At 50.2% G+C, this 10,675-nt stretch overlaps 1 protein-coding gene across 3 annotated transcripts; it reads right to left on the reverse strand.

The window, feature by feature from the left end:
* Window positions 1-73: 73 nt before the first annotated feature.
* SPMAP2L (sperm microtubule associated protein 2 like) lies at window positions 74-10,415 on the reverse strand. Of its 3 annotated transcripts, XM_014263138.2 has the most exons (9): window positions 10,385-10,415; window positions 9,638-9,680; window positions 7,535-7,585; window positions 6,403-6,525; window positions 4,721-4,834; window positions 4,313-4,424; window positions 3,136-3,267; window positions 2,443-2,618; window positions 74-1,859 (listed from the first exon to the last, which is right to left on the reverse strand). In XM_014263138.2, the coding sequence occupies exons 1-9, from the start codon at window positions 10,407-10,409 to the stop codon at window positions 1,745-1,747; spliced, it is 891 nt and encodes a 296-aa protein (XP_014118613.1). In that variant the 5' UTR covers window positions 10,410-10,415; the 3' UTR covers window positions 74-1,744. The 3 variants fall into 3 exon arrangements, with proteins under 3 accessions (XP_014118613.1, XP_087913009.1, XP_087913010.1); XM_088056883.1 differs by lacking the exon at window positions 6,403-6,525; XM_088056884.1 differs by lacking the exon at window positions 3,136-3,267.
* Window positions 10,416-10,675: the final 260 nt, after the last annotated feature.

Consider the following 10,675-nt stretch of genomic DNA (forward strand, 5'->3'; position numbering starts at 1 on the left):
TTCAGGTGACCTGTTTTGGCTCAACATGCCTGAATCAGCTCTGGATGCTGGCAAAGCAAGTCCTACACCATAATCAGACCAAGTCAAGCATCCCTTGAATGCCTTTTTTACCTTTCTGTTAAAGGTCACCAAAGAGAAAGAACTCACGGGGTGTTTTGGGATTTTTCCCAGTGTAATTATAAAAACCCAGTGTTTTTTGATGAGAGGAGGTCTATTATGTCCCTGCTTGTGCTCCCTGCCACCGTGACAGGAGGCAGACTCCTTCCCTCTGGAAGGGCAACGTTGCTCTCAGGCAGCCTCAGTGGGCACAGTGGGTTTTCCCTTTGCCACAGGGACAGCCATGGGCAGCCTCGTCTCCCAGGGCACCTGTGGGTCCGTGCATGGCAGCCCACACAGCCCCACACAACTGCTAATCCCTGGAGAGGCAGAGGCTGGTGGTGCTGGGGTTCCCCCACAGCATGGGGGCTTTAGGAGGAGACCCCAGTCTCCTTCTGGCCATTCTCAAGCCTGAGGAATGCAGCTGCACTGAGGCTCTTGCATGAAGTCCAAACTCTCATCCATTTTGACACAGGACAATGCCTAGTCTAAAAATAACCAGCACTGTTGCCCAGTGACCTTACCTTGTTCAAAAGGCCGCAGAAGCACTCTACTTAGTGGATTACTGAATCAATTAATGGATCCTCTGATTAATCCCTTCTGGTTTGTGGTCACCTGCCTCTATTCCTCTGGAAGGAGAATCAGCTTAACACAGGGAAGATTAAAATATATTGTCTCTGAAACTGCCATATGCTTTCATTTGTGGCTTTTGTCTCTTACTGGTGAGCATCTCTTTTGCTTCAGTATCTCCAGCCTGTTGTCAGTGGTTGGGCAGCCTGTGCAAAACACACTGACCTTGTAGGAAGCAGATAAAAGCATTCTCCCTTATGCCATGCCCCACACAGGCTGTGTTGTTCCCCTGCAATCCAGCTGCCAAACTGACTCACCCACAAACCCAACTGGAGCTCAGAATTTGTTCTGCAGACTCTGGCATCAATACTTGCTTCCTTCTAAGCGTTTGCAACTTGTCTTCTCTCTTACTCTGAGGGGAACTCTGCTCTTTTGAGTTAGGCTCCAAATACCCCAGTGCAGAACTCTCTTGTTTTGCCCAGGGTCACACAACTGAGTAGCTGAACCACACAAATTTTCACCCACCTACGTAACTGGATCTGCCTGTTCTCCAGGCATTTGAGAAAACAGGCCCCAAATCCAAGCCAACTCAACATACTTTGTAGCCTTTTGTATTTCTACTTCTGCCACAAGCACAAAACTTCTGAGTGTCAGTAAGAGGATGATTAAACTTTAGCAAAAATTTTTAAACCCTAATTCAGGAGTTGTGTTGCATCAACTTACTGTGTGCTCTTGGGTTTGGTTTGCCACACTTCCCTACATGAAAGGACAGTTCCTGTGCTGCTTTCCCCCAGCAGTTGTTTCATTACTTCTTAAACTATTACAGCAATCAAGAGAGAAACTCCAGACATAACCCATCCTAGGGACAGAGTCTTCCCACATTAGGTCGAGTTCTCTTAATTTTCCCTGATGACTATTCTTAAGGAATGATGCTTTTATTTGAACTCACAGAAAGTGCTCCTGCTGAGTGCTACCTCTGCACTGTGTTCAAGGAGATTTTCGAGCCACAGCACAGGCCAGAGAGAGTGATGTTCCAAGGGGTGATGTGGGCAGATAGCAGGAGCATTTCTGAGGGTGCTTAGCGCTGAATTGGTCGAGCTAGTTCTTCGATCCGTGGAGAACAAGCTGCCTTTATAGCAGCCTCCTTCACTTTGAATGCATCTGGGTTGAGTGTAGTCAAGCCCATACGAGGTCTGGAGGAGAGAGGGTAGGGATGGTTAATCCTCACTGGAGCAAGGCCAGCTGTCAGCTGCCTGCCAGCTGCCACACCTCCACCTAAGCCTGCCCTTCCCTGTCAAAAAAAAAGGCATCACACCTCCACTGCTGTCGTCAGGGGAGGGATATCTCTCACAGCCACTACAGCCAGGCATTCCCTCACCCTCTGTGAAACAACCTCCCCAGAACTTCCTGCAGACTGGGCTGAGGTCAGCTGCAACATGCTGGGCAACATGAATGTGTTACACTCTGCCCTTTGCCAGTTGGTTGCTTTTTATAATTGGAATTAATAAGAAGTCCCAACCAGTAATTCCTGCTGGAATTTGAAAGTTCCCGTTTCTTCTCTTTTGGCTCTCCTTCTACCTCAAAAGAGCTTTTTAAACAGCAATCCAAGTAGCATCCACATCCAGACATATAAAATCCATGCATTTTGAAAGTGGAAGAGTACTTCCTAATCTTGGCCTAATCTCTCTGGCCAAACACAAATGAACAAGGTGCCATGAGCCACACAAAATGGACTGGCAGCTGATCATTTCCCTGTGATGGGGAAGCCATACCTACCTTGTGCTAGGCTGGGCCAGCTCCACAACCCTTGGTGTAGCCACTGCATGCTTGGCAGCCTGTGTCACAGGCCACTCAGGATCCCGTGGGGGCATGTACTTAGCATGGACTTGTTTCGGCTTCGAAAGCTCAATGGTCCGAGGGCTTGCAACTGCCTTCTGAGATGACCTGGAAACCTGTGGAAGAATTGGGAGGAAGGTCCTTAGATGTGCTCCTGGCATTCAAGCGTGCTCAGCGTGCAACCAACTCAGGGTTCCCAGGTTCACAGTCACTGACCACAGGCAGACGGGACATGATCCTGTCCTCAACAGTGTTTGCCACCAGACAAACTGTAGAAGGAGAAATCACTGCCTGGCCAGTCCCACAACCTGCTCTCCAGCCTCCTATTACTCACAGACCTTTGTCCAACCCACCCCCAGCACTGGAGATCCCAGTTAGGCACTCGTCCACCTCTCCCCATCCCCACAAGTGCAGGCTAGGCACAGCTCTGCCATTCTCTAGGGACATGTGCTGGGAGTCAGTTCATGCTCTGAATGGAGCACACATCCTGCTTTCCAGCTCAGGAAGCAGCTAGGCCAGCCTCATGGAGAGCAGCACATCCAGGACGGGATGAAGGGAGCCACAAGCAATTGAGCACCTGTGCCCTCTGCCAAGAGTCCCATCCATGTAGGGTCCCAGGTGATGCTGCCTTACCGAAGAGATGAGATCACCAGGATGGGTGTGCTTAGTGCAGCAGGTTGTCTCCCTTATCAAGGGCTCTGCGAGCTTCTGGACCCGTGCTGATGCATTGGCTGAGGTTGCAAAGCTGGAAACTTGTGTTGGCACCTGCATAGGTCCAGAATGAGGGAGGGATGTGCAGACACAGAGCTTGTACAGCAGCCCACAGAGACATGCTCCCTCTCCACAAGGATGAGCATCCCAGCACCCTTCCTTTGCAGACATGGTCACTCTTAATTTTCCAGAATCCATTATCTTTCTTTTACCTAAACTATTAAGTAATTTTGGTGCTATAGCGATTCCCTAGCTGTTGCCCACTCAGAGCCAGGACAGGAGTGCCTGTAATGAGAGCCTGTGTAGCCAGGTAACAGTGCAGAGAAATTTCTTCCATGTTTTTTATATTCATATTCCTGGCTGAATCACGTAATTTCCCAGCTAAGGAGAGACACTCAGATTTCAGGGTAAATTTGCTCGTACAGTTAACTTAATTCCTACAGAAAATGTGATTATTTTTTCAGCGGGGACTTCTTCCAAAATTTTTCAGAGAGTCACTGTTACCCAGTCCTGCTCCAGCCCAGCCTGCTATTTCCCAGCTCCAGAGGCGGTACAGAGAAAATGTAGCCTTTGCCATGGAAATGAGTGTAATCTGAGATTGTTCCAAGCCCTTTCACCCCTGCCAAAGCAATGACCCACCTAAAAGGAACAAGCCCAGAAATATAAATTAGGCTTCTGGTAAAATGTAGTTAAAATACACATAGTATTCGCAATCTCATGCCCGCTGCGTACTCCGATAGGAGCACAACTGCCCAACTACAAACCTGACTGCTCCCTAAGAGCTAAACATGCCATTTCCATCAGGTTTCTCCACTTTTCCAGGATGCTTTATCAGAGGATGAAGCCCAGATGCCTCCCTTGGCTCTCCTGCTATACTAGCCTGCTCCAGCCTGTCTGGTTTTTGTCTCCCAGCAGGCGATTTGCAAAGCCAACATTATTCTCTGAAAAGGCAGTTTCTCCCAGTGTCGTAAACCCCAGCAGAACCAAACAGCTTCTCCCTTCCACTGGGCACATCCAGGGGTGGCATATGGGGTCTAAAAACTCAGGACAGTTTGCTGCATCCCTGTACCCTCCAAATCTCACTCAACCTCCTCCTCACCTCTCTGGGCGGCATGAAGTCTGGGTGCACCTTCTTTGGCTGGGCAAGCTCCAGTATGCGCTTGGAGGCATTATAGTTCTGTGCAGCCAGGGACACGGACCACTCAGGGGATCTGGAAGCAGAGAGTCATGGCACTGACACTCAAAGATGCTCCCCACTGGCTGCAGCTGGGATGTCTAAACCTCACATTTGCTGCAGCAGAAGGCAGCTTTGTCTTGTGGCCATTTCCAGTGTAGAACTCATCCCATGAGAGAATCCAGAAGTTCTAATCCCAGCAGAGAACCTGCTCTGCATTTTGGCCTCTGTTTATCCATCTTCTGTTCCTGCATTTATTACTTTGAAGATGCACTGATGCTACAAGGCCCAAGGCTCTACCTATAGCACCCTGTAGGCTTTCTAGCCTCTCACCTTCTCACCAGAGAAGCAGTGGGGAGTTTTTTAGGTTCAGCCAACCTCAGCAGCCGTTCAGAAGGGTAGCCAAACTTTGCTAGTGCGGTACGCCCACCGATCATTGGTCTGCACCTGTACAGAAAGAAGGTTTTTGAGGAACAGCACAGAAGAGCTAGCAAAAGGCAACTGGCAGAGAACATGATCCTGGCACTTGGTAACCTAAGTCTGGCTAAACATCCATGCCAGCTGCATGTACAAAAGTTGGCACTGGTGCACATGGAAAAGCCATGAACAAATAGGCATTTGCACCTGAGATTTCCTCACTTTAAATGCCATTTGCATCTGAAGAGTCCTCTTTTAAGCACCCTCAGCGCATTGCTTTCAAAGTCTAGGCTTTTTCTGGACCATTTAAAGAAGCTGCCCCACAACACCCAACAGCATTTATGTTGGCCAGCTCTGCCAGTTTAGAAACCTCATTTTTACAATGGCTTGATAGCACCTTGCGCCCTCATAGCTCCTTTCACCTTGGTATCTCCCCTAGTGCCTTGCTCATCCAGCTTTCAATCAAGTATAACTGTTGGAATATGCTTGTCATCGCCAGGGAAGGAGCAAGTAGAGGTAAGCAGACAGGCAGGAAGGACTGTCATATGGACACCTTTAGCAAGAGGCAGAAGCTCTCAGGAGGATGAGAGCCTGTAACTGGTGATAGTGGCAGAGTGGAGAAGACTACAGACATGCATGTCTTGACATCCCTGCAGGTAGAGGAAAGCCAAGAGCGCAACACAGTTTCATCTCCATTCTCATTGCTAGGACTTCTAACAGCCTAGCAACCACCATCCTGAATCAAAAAAAGCTTTATCTCCTCCAACAGAACTACAGATGACTTGCTTCAAGTAATGCAGCACCACTGTAATTTATATTTTTTACATAATTTTTCATTCCAATTCCAAAACATGGTCTAGTTTTTCACCATGTAGTGACAACAGAGGTTTAACTCAAGGCAAGAGACCTGGATTCCTTACAGAAGCAGAACACTGCAAGATTTCTCTTTTCCTAACCTTACCTTAAAGATTTAGATCAGACTTAAAGAAGATGCAGGGGATCATTAACTGTGTCCAGGTGCCTGGCTGGGCTGCATCAGCCCCAGTGGGACAGGGAACACTCTAGAGACAATTCCCCTCTACTCACAGGTGCAACACACACATTTCATCAAGGAATGCATGCATGCACATGATGTCTACTTCAAACCAAAGCAGAGCTGTTGGATGGGTATTTTTCTTAAAACAGAGAAACGTGCTCCCTTGTGCTTGGAGACTGAGATCAAGACTAGCTCCTAGGGCAGCTGATGGGAACCTAGAGCTCTAATCAGACCAGCAACTATGCGTTGCAGAAGTCCTCACAGCTGGGAAGTAAAATAAAAGGGCACCAAAATTTAGCACTCCCCAGTTCCTCCCCATTTTGGAAGTCAAGTACTCAGGGTGACTATGCTCCCACAGCACTTTCTTCCCTGCTTCAGACAGCCCCTGTTCCAAGCACAAAACAGCTGGGTGAGTTTCAGTGCCATGGAGCTGCTTGCAGGGCAGCCTTTTGAGGAGAGGAGATGGCATCTCCCCTTTCCCTGGGAGCCAGTATGGCCTCCTAAAGAACATGCTCTGAGCTGCCTCTTTCCCCAGGATGTACTGACCATCCACATCACTGACCTGCACTGGTATGTGCTAAAATATTCCTTGGGCCTGGATAGAGCCAATATTCTTGCAGATGGTCGAGCTGTCATAGCACCCCCTGAGAGGGGCCATATTGTCTCTTGGTTTCCCCATACAAGCCTACAAGAACAGCAAGGTTGTGAAATTTTAGTAACATGCACAAGTGTGAAATGTGTTTGCTGGGGCTATTGTTCCCTGTCTAGAATGGAACACACACACACAGACACACACAGACACACACACACTATGGCTCCCCACACCTGCAAAGTGCCAGTACCGCCCCCTAAGCATTCACTTTCTGTGGCATCAAATTTCCCAACACTCTCCTGCTGGTGGTTGCCAACTAAAAAAGAAAAGAGCTTTAAAGTGATAGGTCTGGTTTTAGTTACCAGTGGATGTGCAGAAAGGGTCATTTCATTACATCTCTGAAACCCCTGGGGGAGTTTCATCATTGCATTTCTTTTGCCTCACCATTACCACCTAACTCTACCACAGGTATGACAGTAAAAATAGTAATAATGTTACAGTCAGGGTGTGCCACGGAAAATGGGTGAGGTTTTACAGCAGGTTAGTGGTTACTCTCCTGTGCCCAGGGCGAATTTGGAGTTGCTCTTCCCTCACTGAGAGGCCATGGTGGGAGAGGGTACCGGGGTAGTTGGGACAGTGAACAGCAGGGCAATGTGTTTGTGGAGCCTTTTTCAAGGCCCATACAGATAACAGAGAAGAGATGTTACCAAGACACTGCTGCCCTGGCTTGTCAAGCTGTAGTTTGACCACATCACACAGACAGTAACTCTGTTCCTAAAGCTGGGCTGTATCCTCCAGGACAGAGCAGCCTGGCTCCCACAGTCCAGTCACCTTGCACCACACACCATCCTACCCCACAACATCTCAGTTGGGCAGCTCAGATCAGATGGGGCAACAAAGGCAAGGCTCGAGTCAAGCCCAGGTTTTTGATTGAGAACTTGAAAGAGCAAATTGAAGGGAGCCCTTCAAGTATGGAACACCTTAGTCTGATTTTCCAGGAACAGAGGGGAAAGGAGTAGCAAGACAATGGCCAAGGGTCTGCTCCAGCTGAGCCCCGTCAGTCCCCAGCCCTTGAGCAAACGCCGTTTGAGCACCTACTTACGTGGGACTGCTTTCATGAAATACTGTCTTGGGTTTTGCAAGTTCAAGTATCCTGCCAAAATTGCCAAAAAGGAGAAACATGCCATTAACCATACAGTTAAACCAATAAAGCATAAAGAAGCTACTGCTGTACTCAAAGCCATATAAACACTCTCAAACCCCTGTGTTTTTGCCCTCATTCCCTTGAGTGTGTTTAAAGACCTCTCTCTTCAAGTACTTTCCAGCCATTTAATCTGGCAAACTCACCAGCCCATGAATTTTTGTGTTTTCTCTTGGACTGCAGAGACACAGATTTGCAATTCTGCCTCCACAGATGGCTAGGAGAGTAGGAAGGAACTTTTCTGGTCAATAACTTACCTTGAAACAGGTACAAAAAGGATGATCTCCCAGCCTATGGGAGTCCAAATGAACAAACATCTGCTATCACCACTGTCCTGGTTTACTAAAAGGCACCAGGGGGACAGCACTGTGTTCCCACCTGGCTTTAGGAGCACATTTTATTTCAGTCCATTTAGCACAGAGGTCCTAGATGCTATAGAGACACAGAAACATGCATGGTCTCTGCCCTAGGAGCAGCTTGGGAAATGTTTTTACTGAATATACAACAGACTAAAACCTTTCATGGAGATCAGGTATCACTGCTGAGGCCTGAAATCCCAGTGACTGGGAAGTGCCTGAACTTTATGAGCCTTGGTACAGAGAGAAGAACAAGATGATCCAGTGCCACAAGTGTGTTACACAACTTGTCACAGGCCAAGCCCATACAGCTACAGGTGCCTACCCACAGCCACAGGTAAGCAACCACACTGTGCAGGCAGCTGTGGAAGTGCCCCACCATGGAAAAAGCACAGAAGGTGGAAGCCTGAGGCATCGCTTCCCTGCTCTGTATCACCTGGTAGTGCAGCAGCATGGCCCTAGAGAAGAGCAAGGACACCACTAGAGAGAGATACTTGCCAACAGAAAACAACAATCTGTGCTTTGGGGACACATTTGTGGTTTCTCTGATGGGGCTAATACTGCTAGTAAGATGCCAAGCCCTGGAAAATGCTTTTTGGAGAGCTCAGAACCACAGAGATCCCTGAAATGGCAGGCTGCTGTTACGGCATCATCACTGCATGAGATGCCTGTCACACCTAACTTGGGCCACAGCACTGCAAACGGCTCCTGCTGAGATCCCACAGAGGCAACTGCCTGTAGGACTTTGGCCCCCTGCCACCAGCTCAAGACAGGACACGGTCAGGAACGCAGACGTCATTTCAGGAGCCAAAACCCAGTTCAAGTTCTTTATTCCCAAGCAGGTCCCCAGAGGGTTTTCCTTACAAAGTTGCAATGGGGTGAAGGATTAGCACTCAGAGCTCCCCCCCAGCCTAGCTGTGTTGCAGAGCTGGCACTATCTCTGCAAGCAGGCTCATTGCTTTTCCTCAGCCGCTGGCACAGACTCAGCACACAGCCACAGCCAAATCTAGCATGACATGCACATGGCCCTAGTGCCCCACACTGCTGTGCAAAGCTTGCATCATGATCCAGCCAAGGAACGAGGCACACATACATTCAGATCAGGTCTCTCAACTCACTCGACAATTTTCTTTTGTTCTTTTTTCCAATTATAAAAGGAAAGATTACATTTATCATGGCAAAAGCATTAGACAGAAAGGCATCTTCACTCAGGATGTACCTACAGCAGCTCTGCAACTTGAAGGGGTTAAACCACCTCACTGACAAGACAACCCTGGTGGAGCTTTTTTGTTTGGGCCTGCTCATGCTTCCCAGCAAGGAAAATGAGTCCTTGCTTCAGCCAGACATGGAAACACCTCCCCTCTACTGTCTGAGCATTCACAGACTCATTGCTTAAGGTAGATCAACTCCTTTTGAGATCAATTCCTTGTAAAGCAGAGTCACAGCTTCCGTTTTGAAGGGGCAGGATGGTCAGACATTTTTCAGAAGCTGAGGTAAGGGCAAAACCGGGTAAAATTTCCTCTCAAGTGTTTATCACAGTGTCATCTGATATACTGACTCACTGCTCAGTGTAAATCCCCAGCTGAGCCCTCTCAAGAGACATGGGGCACTGACCTGAACACCCAGCCAGGAGGAGAGGGCTTCTTACCTGCTGCGTGGGCGTACACATATGCGAGGTAAACAAGGTGACACTGCAAAGACAAGAATAGGTGAATTTAAAAGCTTGATAACACCTGGGGCCTGGGCTGCCTGCTCTTTTACGTGCAATATTCATATGGCAGGCGAAGTTTGTGCATCTCCTCAGGATAGTTGCTCAGCAGATGTTTGTATTGTTTTTCCCTGGTACCTTCCTCTCCAGTGGTTGTGCCTCATGAGGGGATGCTGGCAGCCCCCAAGGCTGCAGGATAGAGCACCTCCAGCACCACATCCTTCTCCTGGCACAAGCAACAGTGGTCGCCAGCCTGCGGGCTCCCACCTGACTCAGTGCAGCCACCCCTTATCACTGCCTTCAGCAGCTTGTAGGGGAGGTGTTCAGAGCCTCGGGGGAACAGCAGCTGCGTTAAACTGGGACTCGGTGCCAGTACAAAACATCCGGGGGGTGGGGTACGATACGGGATAACAGGAAAACCAGCGGCGTGCCGACACGTGCAGCCACGTGCCCTGACGGCAGCGATGGCCTCGAAACGGGGCCGGCATCCCTCCGTCCCCGCCGCCGTGCTCGGGGCCTGCCGGCGCCTCCGGCCCACCGTGCCCGGGAGCCCTCCCTGCCCGAGCCCGCCGCGGGCGGGGCCGGGGCTCGGCGGAGAGGCCGCGCCCGCCCGCGGGTCCTGGTGCCGCTGGGGCCCGCCCGCCCCGGCCCCACGCACCGCACAGTACAGGCCCCGGCCCCACGCACCGTACATGTCCCCGGCCGCCGCCATGGCCCGGCCCCGCCCCGGCCAACGGCTCCGCCCGCCCCGCCCGCAAGCGGCGGGCCCGGGCACACACACGGCACACACAGACACCGCACAAAAAGACACCGCGCACACGCACACGCACACTGCACACCACACACCGCACACCCAGACACACACACACCCCACATACACCGGGTGCTGGCGGCCCCCCGAGCCCACAGCCTCTGCCCACGGGTGACAAGGACCCCTGCATTGCCGGCCGTCCCAGAGAGGCCTCGGGAGCCTCCCAC

This window comes from Pseudopodoces humilis, chromosome 6 (assembly GCF_049639895.1).
Source record: "Pseudopodoces humilis isolate 2021_Gansu_Grassland_sample_001 chromosome 6, ASM4963989v1, whole genome shotgun sequence".
NCBI classification, from domain to species: domain Eukaryota; kingdom Metazoa; phylum Chordata; class Aves; order Passeriformes; family Paridae; genus Pseudopodoces; species Pseudopodoces humilis.

Bases quoted from the DNA above. Each gene is read 5' to 3' on its own strand.
- SPMAP2L (XM_014263138.2), bottom strand. From the start codon at position 10,409: ATGGCGGCGGCCGGGGACATGTACG. The intron at 7,586-9,637 runs GTAAGAAGCCCT...CAATTTTGGCAG, and splicing joins TGTGTACGCCCACGCAGCAG to GATACTTGAACTTGCAAAAC. The intron at 4,425-4,720 runs GTGAGAGGCTAG...CTCTGCTTCCAG, and splicing joins ACTGCTTCTCTGGTGAGAAG to ATCCCCTGAGTGGTCCGTGT.